General features: G+C 40.8%; 1 protein-coding gene across 7 annotated transcripts in view; it reads right to left on the bottom strand.

The window, feature by feature from the left end:
- Huwe1 (HECT, UBA and WWE domain containing E3 ubiquitin protein ligase 1) overlaps positions 1-14,923 on the bottom strand; it is a 101,895-nt gene that overhangs the window by 23,804 nt on the left and 63,168 nt on the right. For 5 of the 7 annotated variants that reach the window (XM_059251248.1, XM_059251252.1, XM_059251249.1 and 2 more), the window contains exons 41-54: positions 14,830-14,896; positions 13,267-13,484; positions 10,680-10,891; positions 10,091-10,273; positions 7,453-7,625; positions 6,967-7,115; positions 6,162-6,237; positions 5,216-5,314; positions 4,496-4,629; positions 4,136-4,304; positions 2,613-2,841; positions 1,777-1,955; positions 1,416-1,505; positions 1,106-1,260 (exon numbers count right to left, since the gene is read on the bottom strand). In XM_059251248.1, coding sequence (XP_059107231.1) covers positions 1,106-1,260; positions 1,416-1,505; positions 1,777-1,955; positions 2,613-2,841; positions 4,136-4,304; positions 4,496-4,629; positions 5,216-5,314; positions 6,162-6,237; positions 6,967-7,115; positions 7,453-7,625; positions 10,091-10,273; positions 10,680-10,891; positions 13,267-13,484; positions 14,830-14,896 — 2,133 coding nt within the window. The remainder of the gene's footprint in view (positions 1-1,105; positions 1,261-1,415; positions 1,506-1,776; positions 1,956-2,612; positions 2,842-4,135; positions 4,305-4,495; positions 4,630-5,215; positions 5,315-6,161; positions 6,238-6,966; positions 7,116-7,452; positions 7,626-10,090; positions 10,274-10,679; positions 10,892-13,266; positions 13,485-14,829; positions 14,897-14,923) is intronic. The other 2 variants (XM_059251253.1, XM_059251254.1) reach the window with 2 other exon arrangements.

Raw genomic sequence — 14,923 nt, 5'->3', positions numbered from 1 at the left:
ATCTATTTCCCTTCCTTGGGTTTATTATTATTTTTTCCACACTAGCTTTGTTTTAGGGTGTTACTCGAGATCAAACCCAGGGCCTTGTGCATGCCAGGAAGCACTCTACCACTGAGCTATAATCAATGCTCATTTTAGCTTTCAGTCATATACAATGTTACTGTTTTTTAGGCCAAGTTTTACGTACAGATATGTTAGAGCAAGCTTGTTATTATAAACAAGTACCTCAATGTGTTCGAACTAATTAATTTAGTTAGCAGTGTTAGAAATCAAGCCTGGGATCTTGTACAGACTGTGAGAATGCACTATCACTAAGCTACACCCTCAACATTTAATGGTCCCCTCTTCCGCCAGGGTCCTTAATTGCTCTTTGTAGGACCACGTGTCTGTCTATATGTGTATGTGCTCTTCATGCATGCCTGGTGTCCTTAGGGACCAAAAGAGGATGCTGGATCACTGAGAGATGGAGTTATAGTTCTGAGTTGTCACGTGGGTGCTAGGAACCAAACAAACCAAGGTTATCTCCAGCTCGTGTCCTTGTTTTTACTCTACCTAATAACCTAACTTCTGAACAGGGTATACTACAGTTTTCTGCTCCATTCTTAATTTCATTGTGCTTCTATTAGCTTCATGCATATACATTTAGTTATGTGGTAACAGATTTTAGGGTGGGAAACTTTTTTCTCTAACACCTAAGCCAAACCTATTTAAATGCTAGAATGTGGTTATAGATAATTAAAGTAAGGTTCTCCATACTAGAAGTCCACCGTGAAATGGAAATGAGAACCAACATGGGCCAAAGTCAGGATCTATCTTCAGGCCTTAGATAGAGACTACAAAGTAAGACTGTTATTCAAGAAACCATTTTGGTTCTGGTGTCAGCTTTCCAGTAAGATAATGGATAATTTACCTCTGAATCTGAATTTTTTTTTGTTGGTGCCTAAAAACCAGATAAATGAAGAATCCATCTGGCTGAACAATTTCCCAGGTTCAATGTAATATTCTAGATTATTTAGTGGATAAGTACTACGGGCTTGGCAAAAACCATAATAAAAAGAAACAGAGGTAATGGTGCATGTGCATCTCTTTGGCCCCTTGGAATCACCTGTGCACTCTGATCTCTGTTTTCCTTGTCTTCTTTGCCTTTGTCTATTATTTTTGTTTCTTCCTCAGCCAGTTGTTTCCTGCGTTTCTCCCTTCTCTCTTCTAGCTCCTCATCTCTCAAGAATTCCAGGTGATTGACAATGGGTACTTTAACCACTACAAGAAAAAGGCAAAGATCAGAGGCTGCTTTGGAAGGTTGAGGAGAAGTTCAGAGACAGAGCTTGCAGCCAGAGACTCAGAAACAACTCTCTGAATACTCATCTTAGCAATGGAAGGCTCATGACTGCCTTGATGACCAAGCTTACACATACCTGAAACACAGTCGTGCATGCTCTCAGCATCAAGAACTTTGCATTCCTCTGTCCATCGGGTCAGAGCTGTAGGGATGCTGGACAGGGTCCCTACAGGAGAATGAAATGAAGTGAAATTCTAGGTTTTATGTAGTGTTGATTGACTACATAATTGCAGTGTTTTCCTAAAAGGACCCGTGGCCTGTCCCAAGATTTGGTGTATAACAGGTACCCAGAGGCAGTAAAGAGTTGTTGCCCTTGGCTAAGTTACTAAGTGTTTTTGACTCCTATAAAATGTAGTTTCTCTAGGAAAGACACTGCCCTCCTTAGAATTGTACAAGAACCCAACAATCCTATCCTCTCTCTTACTGCATAAACTTGCCTGCTTGGCTAGTAGCTGTGCTCTGGTCATGAAAAAAGTCATCCAGCAGCTCGTCATCAGACCTGGCGATGATATGGACATCATCATTGCCCACTAGGAGGCGGGCCCGGCCTCGGCTTTGTAAGGGAAGGCTGCTGCTCAGCTGAAGGATGTCAGCAGCAGCTGAAGGACCAAGCAACCTGTAGAGTAATGGTTAGGTACCACTGTCATTTTTAAGTCCACAGAAACCTGTTACCATGAGAACGTGCATGTAGATCTGCTAAACATGAACTTTATCATACCACATTTAAACCTTTTACTACCATTCTGATGCATATCAGTTTGATAACTTTGAGCTTAAACTGCATAATATTCTATAGTTCCTTGAACACTCAAGTGCCACCAGAAAGCTTTTATATACCAGGAACTGTGTTAGGTATAATGCCTCTAGCTGTACAGCCTTAAGCCACTTATATCTATTCTTTCATTTTAAAATTGTTTCACTTACTAAATTCTAAGCTATAGCACAAGAACCTTGTCACCACTGTATCACACTGTTAGATGAGATGCTTGCTGGTCTTATTATATACCTAGTGGCAAAGGCTGGCCTTAACCTTGTGATTTTGCCTAAGCTTCCTGAGTGCTGGGATAGTAGGTATGTGCCATCACACGGGGTTGGGCAGTACTTTTAAGTAAATGTTATATAAGCTTGGAATTCTTTCCCCCAAAGATTGTACATGTAGCACACATACCTTATTTGTAAGGGACTGTTTATCCTTATGGTCAAGACAATGTTGAAGCTCAGTTAAAATTCTTAAGAGCTCCATTGAGTTCAACAGATTCTGCTTCTAACTCACCTCTGCAGTATAAGAGGAGGGTTAGGCTGGCGGTTCCCAGGGTAGTGAACATGAATGGTATGGCCAGTATTGGCTGTCAGCTGTCTTAGGGTCCTCTGACTGCGACCGATGCCCTGGGTGAGACGAGTTGTGGAAGAGCCACTGCCCAGTGTCAGGGAACTGTGATCTGCATGGCGTACCATCAATGGGTGGGTAGTAGGGATATTTCCTGGGGATGGAGGGATGTCTGCTGCAAGGATAACATGCAAAGGGGGTCAGTCCCCAAAATAAGTTTTTTTCCATGGCTTTGGTTCAAGTAGAACCATGTCTCCTGGGCCTTACTTACTCACATGAAAACTTGAACTTTCTCCTTTATCCCTCATTCCCACACCTAATCTACAGTCTCCAATACTACCACAGGTTATGACAACACCTCAACAAAATCCTACACACTACCTTTCCCCAAGCCATTTTCAACACAACCAGTGATGCTTCAAGGCCCTTCAGACACATGCTGGCTCCTTTGCTTCTCTTCCTCACCTGTTCTTTTGTTTTCTGATCAAGATGTTACTTCTAAAGTCTAATAGGTTGGATTAGATACACCTTTACTCTGTGCTTTCTTAATGTACTACAATGCAATGTCTGCTTACTTATAATTCCCATGAACTATAAGCTCTTATAAAAGATAAAAACTCCATTTTTTTACAACCTTATCCTCAGTACCAAGGACCAGTAAGTACATCTCAAATATTCAATTTGTTGAATGGACAGAGGCTCAAATACTTAAGAGATTGACGAAAACCCGCAAAAAACGCTAAGAGTATCATAGAAGGTATCTTGAAAATTATCTACTGCTCATTTTGTTTTTTTATCTTCGTGCTTTTCATTTACAGGTGACAAACTGAGGCTCAGAGGTAAAAGATTATGGCCAAGACAACAGACCAGAATTGTTAAGTGTTTCCAGCTATATTATGCTTGTGATTTGAGGTAAGACCTGTCCCATGAAGACAGCTTGAGGCTAAGAACTCGTCGCTACAAGGGAACGTTGATGTTGATAGGAAAGTAGTGGAGAGATTCTTCTCTCTCCTGAGCAGTTGCATCCGTGATGAACATTGAATCTATTAAAATCCACTCCCTAAAGCCAGGCTCAGCGGTGTCCATCCAAACCTTTGAGATCCAGCGTTACAGAATTAAGGATTATTGATTGCCCTGTCACTGCAGTGTGCATTCAGGTGCCTGATGTAGTCAAGACTTGGTCTCATTTTTTTTTTTTCCAATCAAGCAAAACATCAAGTTGTCCGGGCTCTAAGAGCTCCCTGTTTACTGAGTTGGAGATAGCAAGAGCAGTCTCCTCCGATTCCTTCTTGCAAGGATATGCTATCCAGAGAGATGGATTCAGACATCCCTTGCCATGGGATGTCAGGACAGTAAAAGAAGTGTTGTCCTCTATCAGATCGATGGCTGCTTTAGTTCACTGCTTGGCTTACCCTAGAGAAGGGTATAAGAATCAATAGATAAAACCCAGCTGAGCCCCTGTATCTTACTAGCACTGGAGAACATGTTGTCAAACTCAATGATGAGATCATCCTCCCGGTCAAAGCGCTCAAATCGGACCAAGGGAGAAGCGTTCATATCAGGGTAATCCTCATCCAATTCCATCTCAGAACCATCGTCGTCATCATCTTCATCTCCTTCTTCACCTTCATCATCCTCCTTAAGGGAAAATACGAGATGGAGAATTGCTGGAGGTAAGTGTTTTCTGAAGCCTGGTGTCATGGCCACATGAGCACATGAGGGAGGGAGGCGACGAGGCTAGCTAGTAACCCAGATTGTCCGTTTTTCTGTAGTTCTGTGTTCCCATGGAAGAGGTCATCTGAACCAACCCAAACACAGTCCCCCCTCACCTGATCATCTTCCTCATCTTCCTCCTCCTCCTCCTCTTCATCCTGACTATCATCCTCATCCTCGTTACTGCCACTGCTGTCCTCTTCCTGAGTGTGCTCCTCCTCATCCTCAGGGTCCAGGATATTCATGGAATCTAAAACAAAGGGAGCACATTGGAGGACTATACTGAGTAGCTAGAAAACAGGCCACTGTGCAGGCCGGCAGACTGAGTGGGAAGGCGATGGGGTATCTGACTCTAAGAGAGGAAGAATCAGATCTAGGGTGATGTACAGACTTAGTGAGCCAGCCCAGATTTCCTGAGAGTGCCAATCAATGCATCGACACGCTGAGCAGGGTTGCTGAATGTGGATGCTGGCTCCAGGGTGGTGCTTGAGGAGCCACGGTGTAGGACTTGGCCAAGTCTGTCGGTGCCCCCTTGCCTTTCCAGTCCTATTTTGCTACTGACTGCATCCTGTTGATAAGAGGGAATCTGGAGCGATGACAGCAGGTGGGTGAGAAGAAAGCGAACCAAGTAAGAAGTGACAAACTTTGGGCAAGCAGTAGTAACACGTTATTTGAAAAACTGGCTGAGGATAAAGTGGATGGTGTATGTCAGCGCATGCAGACAGATGCTTCCTTATTCTGCACATGTGGGCAGCTGCCTCCAGGAAAACCCTAGTGTAGTGTCTGTCAGACGTGCAGGGCAAGAAGGGAGGCCTTTCTGGCCTCGGCACTCTCACCTTCTCGGTTGGCCTGCAAGGTGGAAGCTTGGCTGAGGTTGGAAGGAGCTTCATCCATCAGCACGTCCTCTTGTGATTCATCCTCTCCACTTCTGCTCACTGAAGGTTACAGAGCAGAGCCTTCACTGAACAACAGAGGACTTCCCTTTCCAGACTGGGTGCGTCTAAGTAGCTATGTACACCTAACAGATATCCACGTTTGGCTTTTTTTTTCCTTTTCCTTTTCCTCCTTTTTCTTTTTCCGATGAGGGAGAATACCTCGATTCTCTGCTGTCAACTATCTAGGTGAGCTTGGCCAGTCACTTTACCTGTCTGAGTCTCAGTTTCCTCATCTGTAAAATGGAACGATCACATCTGTCTTGCCAATCCCACTAATTGTGCAATCACAGAGTACGATGGGTGTGGAAAAACTTTGTATCTTTAAGAATATGTCTACTTCCATTTATCCTTTGGTTTTCTTGATCAGTATAATAAAAACATAAACACCTTCACAGTGAGGTGGCAGCTGGTTACCTTTGTCATTTTTCCATTTGAGATTTTAAAGGGGTCATCCTTAAGGAATGACCACTTTTGTTTACATTATCGAGACACAGAGGCAGAAAGCCCCTGGACTTCATTGAAGAACTGAAAGAAAAGCATTTTTCTTATCCTACAGCCTCTTCTAGGCCTCCATGAATAAACACTCTTTTGATGTGCCTGATGTTATCATCTATACTGATGGTCACCCTACCACCACCCAACACAGGCAACAATTCAGACCTGCCACAGGCCTGTAGACAGCTTGTAAATTTCTCTTCTGTTAAGACCACCAACATCAAGACAAGCAGCAATCTAGGCTGGCTATGAGCCCGTAGGCAGAGCTGAGCAAGCAGATGATGAGAAAAAGGGTCCTCCCAAGAGAGACTGAGACAAAGGAAGAGGCTATACTCAGTTCTGGGGCTCTCACCTATAATTGTACTGTTCCCAGATCCGCCATCCCTCTCAAGCAACTCATCTATCAGGTCCTCCAGCTCATTCTCAACCTGGAGAGAAATAGAACATATATATGGATTCACACAAGTCTATCATTGTGCTAGCACTGAACCCTTTAAAAAAAAAGCCAGCAAGGGAGCATATGTTTCTATGATAATATGTGACAGGATACTATATAAAAACCATACATGTGGTGCTATTAATACGGAGACTACCATTGCTCCCAATAAATCTACACTCAGACTTGTCTTTCAAATGGGTACATCCTAGTTAACTGACATCAGGTTAGTCTTTAGAATGTTTAGGAATACATGCAGATCAATTTAGAGCGAGGAGTTTAGGCCCATAGGCAGTTTCTTAGCCATTGCTACCAAATTACCATGCTTTCTTTAGCATCTTTAGAAGACTGATATTTAAACACCCCAGTGAGATATGGTAGTACAGCATAAAGTGGAGCTAAGTAGCTTTCAATGATGATCAGAGTCAAGTAAATCAAAGACACTGGGCCCAAAGGACTTAGGTCAGCTTTCTGCTTTAACATTTCATCTGTGTCTGGTTGGAATATATACCATTTCACAGTATATGGCACTCTGGCTCTGTCCCAGCCCTCCTTTAAAACAATTCAAATACATTTGCTGAGCATCTAACTAAAGCATATCATCTGTGTTCTTCTGAAGATAGCATTGAGGCAAAGATCTAAAGTACTCACCCACCCACACCACCTGGGGGTTTGGTTCAGCGCCGCAACAGAAGATTGCTGGAATGATCTGCCTCCCTACCTGCATCTCTTGTGAACTGAGCACCTCAGGCTGCCCAGCAATCACCACTGAGTCGGTTTCAGCCTCCCCATCCATGATATCCCCATCTGCCACCTCTGTCTGAGAGACATCATGATCCTCCTCCTGCACTTCTGCTTCCCCAGGCTCGCCTGAAACAATCAACCAACCAGCATAATAATCAAAGGGTGCTTATATGCTGGATACCCGAGGCAAGCATGAACACAATAAGGCTTTTTCCTTGCGCAAGTTTACAAATTCTCAGAGTATAAATGAATGGGTGACAAAGGAAAAGAGGATAGCCAAACAAGGATGCAATGTGAAGAAATTGCTCGTAGGGCAGAGATTCCCACATCACTACTACAGATATCTGCAAGACCAGCAAGTTTCCAGGGAAACAACACAAAGCTAAAACAGTTTAATTCCATGCCTAGAAAGCAACAACTCCCACCCATCCAGCTTTCCAGTCCATTGGTTCTTAATCCCTACCTGGATCTTGCTGATGGCTATTTGAATCTTGAGAGGCTCCTTGGGCATCCTGCTCAGACTTGTTCTTGCTAGAAGCACTCTTGCTGCCAAAAAGGCTACTGGGCTGGTTTACAATCCGGGAAAGTGTTTCCAAAGGTTTTAAAGCAGCATTGACCGTGTTGGCCATATTTGGACTGAGATAAAGAAATATACAGAGATGAACTGAATATAAAATATTAGGTGCCTATCTGCTAAGTGTAACTAAAGTTCTTATAATAGAAGCTACTTAAGAGAGAAATGGGCACAAAGTCTAGTACTTTCAACTTAACATTTAGAAGAAAATACTGTTTGATTTAAAGACTTTCAAAGAATATAGCCCAGTAAAGCAAAGGTTCAATCGATGTCCTACTTCATGAAGCTATGGTAAGCACATGAAAAATTCTTGAGTAGAAGCTAGAATAAATTCTAGATGACCACATGAAAATAGCAAACTAATTCTCAGACTATCAAGGAAAAACAAAAATAACCAACCAACTAATCAACGGAACAAAAAACATCTCCAAATCCCTTTATTTTGTCCTTAAATCCTTTTTTCTCCATAGTATCATGTAGTTACCTCAGGCTAGTCAAAGTCTCTATGTAGTTGAGGATGACCCTGAACTTCTGATTTTCCTCCTTCCAAGTACTGGGGTTATAGGTGTGTGCCACCACATGCCTAGCTTTTAGTCTTTAAATCTCTTAAAAGAAGAGCTTAAAAGAGCATGATGATCATTTTTAAGTCTATACTATGCAGTATTTCTTAAGTTCAGTGACAGTGTCACAGGATCTGTAATTAGAAGTGCAGCATGATTTCTAAGTGTTATAAGGTACATGAGACCCTCATTAAAACTAGAGTGTTCCTGCTGCTATCTGACAGTTACTTCAGATACCAACCAACCAACACTAAAGTGAACCAAAGCTCATTAGAGCACATCTAAAGACTAGGACACGGAAAAATACAAATGAGCCGGAGTGCCAGGTGTGATGGTCCACACCATTATCCTAGCACTAGGGAGGCAGAGGCAGGCAGATCTCTGTGAGTTCGAGCCCAGCCTGGTCGATAAACCAAGTTTCATGAAAGTCAGGGGTGTGACACAGAGAAACTCTGTCTTGAAAAACAAAACAAAACAAAAAACAAACCTAAACTAGCCCGGGATATCATTCTGCCAGAAGGCTTCCAAAAATTACAAGAAGACAAACTCAGGTTTGATTTAAGTACCAAGAACACCAAGGACTACAAGAATGGTGAATTAACCTACAGTGACAGGCATATGAAAGCAGGGTTTTTCTGTGTAACAGCCCTGACTGTCCTGAAACTTGCTTTGTAGACCAGGCTGGCCTCAAACTCAGAGACCCTCCTGCTTCTGCCTCCCGAGTACTGGGATTAAAGTTGTGTGCCACTATGCCTGGCTAAAAAGTAGGATTTTTTAAAATCACTGAAGAAAGCCAGTTGATCTACATGTCTCCATAGATGACGTGAAGAGTAAATTTTAATCAGGAACATTTCCATAAGGGCGGAATCACATAAACATAGAGTCGGGATCATCTGTAACACATTTACTCTGAATTCTTTACCTTAGTCAAATGTCAAGAAACGCAATACTTTTTTTTTTTTTTTGTCAAACGCAATACATTTTTTTTTTTTTTTTGAGACAGTGTTTCATGTAGCCCAAGCTGGCCTTGAATTCCTGGCCCTCTGCTTCCATCTTCCGTATGCTGGTGTTATAGTTACTTACCAACAACCCTTATTCATGCAATGTTTGGGATCTGACACAGAGCTTCATGCATGCTAGCCATGACTCTACCAGCTAAGATGTATCCCTGCCTAGAGAAACTTGACTTTTTTGACATCCAAATGTCATGTATGATCTTCCCCGGACCCTAGATCAAAACAAGTTCCCAGGCTATGAAGGCATAAATAAAATAACTGGGAGCATGTGAACATAAATGTTTCATTTTTAGGGAACATTTACTTAATATCTGCAGGTTAAATAATACTATGTTTAAAAAAAACTAATTTCCAGCAATTGAGCTCCAGAAAAGTAAAACAGAACAGCAAAAACATTACAAAGATATAAATATAGACGTATAGCATTATATATCACTGAGTTGATAGTGTTAGGTAGTGCTGTTAATAAATGCCATTATTGAGCTTACCCCTCATCTGAGTTTGAAAAAACTACAATCTTTGCCTTAGGAAAGTATTTCTAGAGGGACTGTTAGAAAATCAATTTTTTTGCTGGGCAGTGTTGGCACACACCTTTAATCCCAGCCCTCGGGAGACAGAGCCAGGTGGATCTTTGTGAGTTCAAGGCCAGCCTGGTCTACAGAGCGACATCCAGGACAGGCACCAAAACTACACTGAGAAACCCTGTCTCGAAAAACCAAAAACAACAACTAAAAATTAATAGGTTAGCAGTGCATCATGTGTGTATACATACAATCTTAGCATTTGGAAGGTGGAAATAAGACTGCTGGGTTTGTAGGCAGTATCAAGAATAACATTAAAACAATTAAGATCTATCCATTTAGTAAGCACATCAGAACTTTCACCTATATCTAAAGTTTTCTTTTAAGAGAAGCTGCTTCACCAAACATCTTGGACAGGGCATTACTTTACCTGGACAGGTCTAGGCTGTGAGGAACTCTAGCCAGGTCATTGACTAGTCCCTTCTTCAGGAACAGTCGAATGATGTTGTTCATGCCATTATGCTGAGTCTTGGCTGTGGCACTACTGTAGAAGCTGGAGGTGGAGGGGCAGGACTCCATGATGGTACTGATGATACACATCACTGCCTGAAGTCTGGGAGAGAAGTTTGATACCTCTGTCAAGTGAATATAGCCCATATTTTAATGATATCTTTACTAACTTGCCTTTGATAACCCTTTTATATGCTCTTTGCATTTTCTTCTGGAAATATCTACAGAGGTAGATATTTGACCTCATTAGTATTATGTTTACTACAGAAATGATTAAAAAAAACCTGCTCAATTTTGTGTGTAAAGAAATATAGTGAAAACATTACTTTGTTTTTTCTTAAGTTGTGTATCTCCTTCCTCCAAATATAATCATTAGTTTACTGTGGGGAAAGAGATTTTATGTACATTGTTGGTATGACTAGAACTCTTGGTCAAGTGCAAGGAACCCCTTGGACCATGGAGTAAGAGATGCTCTTGCTTATCAGCATTAAGCCAGGCACGGGCTTTACCTGGCATGTTTCTCTGTACTCTCAGCCATAGCAAGTGCCCTTCCCAGGGCTGCTTTTACTTCATTCACTAGGGCCACCTGAGCATCTGTGCCACTCCCCGCAGCAGCCAGACTTGCAAGGAATAGACGGGCCAGGGCAGGTGTGTCCTTGTCTTCTGCATTCTGGGTGTGTGGGAGGAGGTGGTCCAGGACAAAAGCTAGCACACTGCAGTCCTGAAAAGTCATTAATTGTGACATTTACTCACAAGTACAATTAAGCCACATTATTCGTATAACAGCAAGTTAGACAAACAGTTATTCTTTCAAGTCATCCAAGATACAAGCTGGGTAAGTAGTGAACCAATTAGAAATCTTTGAGAAGCTTTATATAGCTTCTATATCGCATCTATTTCTCACTACACAATACAGACCGCCATGGAAGTAGTTACTTGCTTTCTATTTTTTTTATTTTTGAGACACAGCCTCATACAGTGTAGCCCTGACTAGCCTGGAATTTGCCAGCATTATGGCCACTAACTGTCCCTAGTGCTGGGATTAAAGATGTGTGCCACTATACTCAGCAATATTTGATATTGTTTAATACTAGCAAAAATTTTGAGATTGGGTCTCATATAGTCTAGGCTAGCCCGAAACTTGGAATCCTCTTGTCTCTACTTTCAAGCATACTGAGATTCCAGATGAGAGCTAACTATACTGGATTCTTAAAATTTTGAGTGATTTTAATGGAACTGCTTACAGCAAGTCAATATAAACTAAGCAAATCAAGCATTTTGTCCAGCTGTTAAGTGGGTAATCTGGGACCTAAAGAAAAGTAACTTGTATCAAGATCAAGGGTGAAGGATTCAAATATCCATTTTAGAGTGCTACACAATCCTTTCTGACACTTGCAATGTGCCTGAGTCCCTGTGCTGGAAACTGGCAAGAGCTGAATAGAGACAGAGAACGTAGTCAGAGATACATAAAAATAAAAAAAAACTTTAATGCACGATTATTTAAAAAATAGCAAAAAGGTCCAACAACAAAGGAAGTTGAGACAGACTCTTCTTTTTCTCTAAGTTCTACACTGACTTTTTGGGGAAAAAAGGTTTTATTATTCAGGCAGATTTTGGAAGTAAGAAGTCATGACTGCACAACACTGCAAATGTACTAAATGTCACTCAACTCACACTTTAAATAATCAATTTTATGTCAAATTTATATCTGTTAAGTAGTACATACTTTCGAATTCTGGAGCCTGGAAAACTGGACAAAGTGAGCGTAGAACTAATAAAAAAAATTTAACTCCAATGAAATACAAAATTAAAATTATTTTTGAATCTAAGCAATGGCATATATATCATTATTATTGGCACAATCTGAGAAAAAATTTGCAGTTTAGGAAAGCAGTATGACCACTTAGCTTGAAATCAAAGACAAGGGTTTCAATTTTACCTCTGTCCCCATACAGTGTGCCTTTACTTCTTGTAGCTCTCAGCCTTTTCTCCTACTCTGAAGAGATGATACTACTACTACTACCACCACCACCACCACTAACTCTGATGTGGAGGCCAGGATTATCAATAGTATTTGTAAAACACCTAGCCATACCTGTAAAATGTTTGGATATTTAATAGGCAAGATATTCAATACATTTATAGCTTGATGTCTTATTCAGTAAATTGAGAGTGTAACATATGAATAACATATTGAATGCATATATGTCAAAAAGGGTTTACATATATAAAAAGAATCTAATGAAAAACTTGAAGCCAAGAATTACTGGCAGTCAAGTGTAGTTCCAGCTATTCCAGAAGCTGGCTGAGGACAGGATGATTGAGCCCAAGAATTTAAGGCCAGTTTGAACCACCAACCAACCAACCAACCAAACAACCAACTAACCAACTAAAGCAAGCAAGCAAGCAAGCAAGCAAGCAAGCAACCTATCACCTTTAACAGATACATCCCAAATATCCAATAAACATGAAAATGTGGTCAACAAGGAATTGCAAATCCTATCCACAAAACCACTAACAAACCTACTGGAATGACTAATATGACGGCATAACATGAAACAATCAAAACTTTTATACAATTCTGGTAATATACACTCAGACCAATCAACCCCCAGCAAACTTCAGACACCATCTTTTAAAGCTATACAAATTCATGCACTAGAGTTCAGCAGTAACACTCTTAGGCAATCTATCACCCAAGAGCTATGCATCTGTATGTTTACCAAGACATGACTAAGAATGTTCACAGCAGCACTACAGTGATAGCTCCAAAAAGAAAAATGATTCAAATGTCTATTAACAGACCAAAAGCTTATGGCACATACATACAATAGAAAGCACAACCATGAGACAAAACGCTAAACACACACACACACACACACACACACACACACACACACACACACAATGAATCTCAAAATTTGTTAAGCAAAACAAGATACAAAAAATTTCATCAACTGCTTCACATCACGGTGAACAGCCTAGCTTTTCTTTCAACATTAAGTGAATACTTGGCATTCATGAGTTTCCAACAGACTCTAAGAGGTACCCAAATGATCAAAGTATAACACTAAAAGGAAAAACTAGAAATATTACCTCTTTGATCAGCTCAGACTGGCCCACGGTATAGCTGTAGTTTGCAATCAGAGTAGCAATTCCAACATAGGACCTCACCAACTCTGCCAGAAGACGAAGGATAGTAGAGGTAGGCATTAAAGGTTTGCTGCCCTTGCCTTTCTGCTTGCCTTCCTCAGAGGTCCGGTCCCCTTCTTTATCTTTCTTCCCTTCTCGAGTCTCCTCTGGAGTTGAAGCTCCTGAGAGAAAGCCGAACACTTGGTTCAATTTCACTTGCAAAACATTAAAAAGAGTCAAGCCACAGGTAGAAAGAAGACAGTATTTCCTCCATTTTAGGCCACTTATACATGTCAAACAATCTGATTACCACTGTAGTTGAATGAGAAAGATGAACATGAATAAAACATAGGAGAGGCTTGGACCAACCATTGATGCAAACCATAACTTCCTGATGCTTATGCAATTTTATGCTCTAGAAATAGTGTATTAGTAGTAATTCTCTAAATATCTTATCTTCTTTAATTTTTTTCTTCCCACATATTTGTCTAGCACACACTTATGTAATTCAATTCAAATGTTGATCTCCTGTGTCATCTAGATACGTGGAAATATTATGTGCCCACTTTATCTCATGGAAGTATGTGTACATTCTATCGGTGATCTTGTAATTGTCGTGGTCTGCCTCATTAAGACAAAATTCTTTAACTATAGGTACCCAATACAGTCTGCCACATAGCAAAGGAACAGACATGTTCTTTGACTAATATGCCATTAGCCATACTCTATTTGGGAAGTAAGGTCATTAAAATGAATTAGCCATTATTTTATTTATTATTTTTAATTTTATATGGATATGTGCACTAGTGCAGACATCTAAAGCTGTGAGCTACCTGACATGGTGTTGGGAACAGAATTTGGGTCTTCTGCAAGAACAGATCCCCAAATTAGCCATTATTTGACTGATTAAGAAAAAGATTTTTATTATTTTTAATTGTATGTATGGGTGTGGGGGCATATACACATTGCGTGTGTGCAAGTAATTGAGGCAGCCAGGTGTCAGATCTCTGAAAAGTGGAGTTACAGGTGGCTGTACGCTGCCTCATGTGCGGCTGTTAAGAACTGAACTAAGATCCTCTGAAGTTAAGATGGTTCTTAACCACTGAGCCATCTATCCAGCCCTTACTTTCTCTCATTTTAATCTCTAGGAATGACTATTAACCAAAGTACTCCTACTTTTATTTTAAAGCTTTTTATTAAAGGAATCAACCACAAAAAGCATATGGCTATAATATCACTAGCACTAACACTCTATAAGCCTGAAGTCTACCAAAAGGAATATGGGCTGGTACAAACAGTACAACTGAAGGATATCACTATAGCAACAACCATTAACAAGTTAATGAAGATTACAGTTCTATGAACTTTAGCAGCCTGTATCTACAGAACATTGGGCTCAGCCTTGGAAAAAATTACCTAGACAAGTAAATATAACAATGACACCTATTATTCTTTTCTAGGCCTGAGACAACCAGTTTCTTTATCTTCCTAACAGATAGTACGAAAGGGAAAAAGGAAAATTGTTACCCTCTCCTTGGGAGGTTCCAGTTGTGGAAGTCTCAGCAGGGGCACCATCAGCAGCAAAGACCTGACTCTGGAAGACAAATACATGTGAGCTGTC

The sequence above is a fragment of the Peromyscus eremicus genome, chromosome X (assembly GCF_949786415.1).
Source record: "Peromyscus eremicus chromosome X, PerEre_H2_v1, whole genome shotgun sequence".
NCBI lineage: Eukaryota > Metazoa > Chordata > Mammalia > Rodentia > Cricetidae > Peromyscus > Peromyscus eremicus.
The sequence above is the reverse complement of the archived record's forward strand: the minus strand, read 5'-3'. Positions and strand labels throughout refer to the sequence as shown.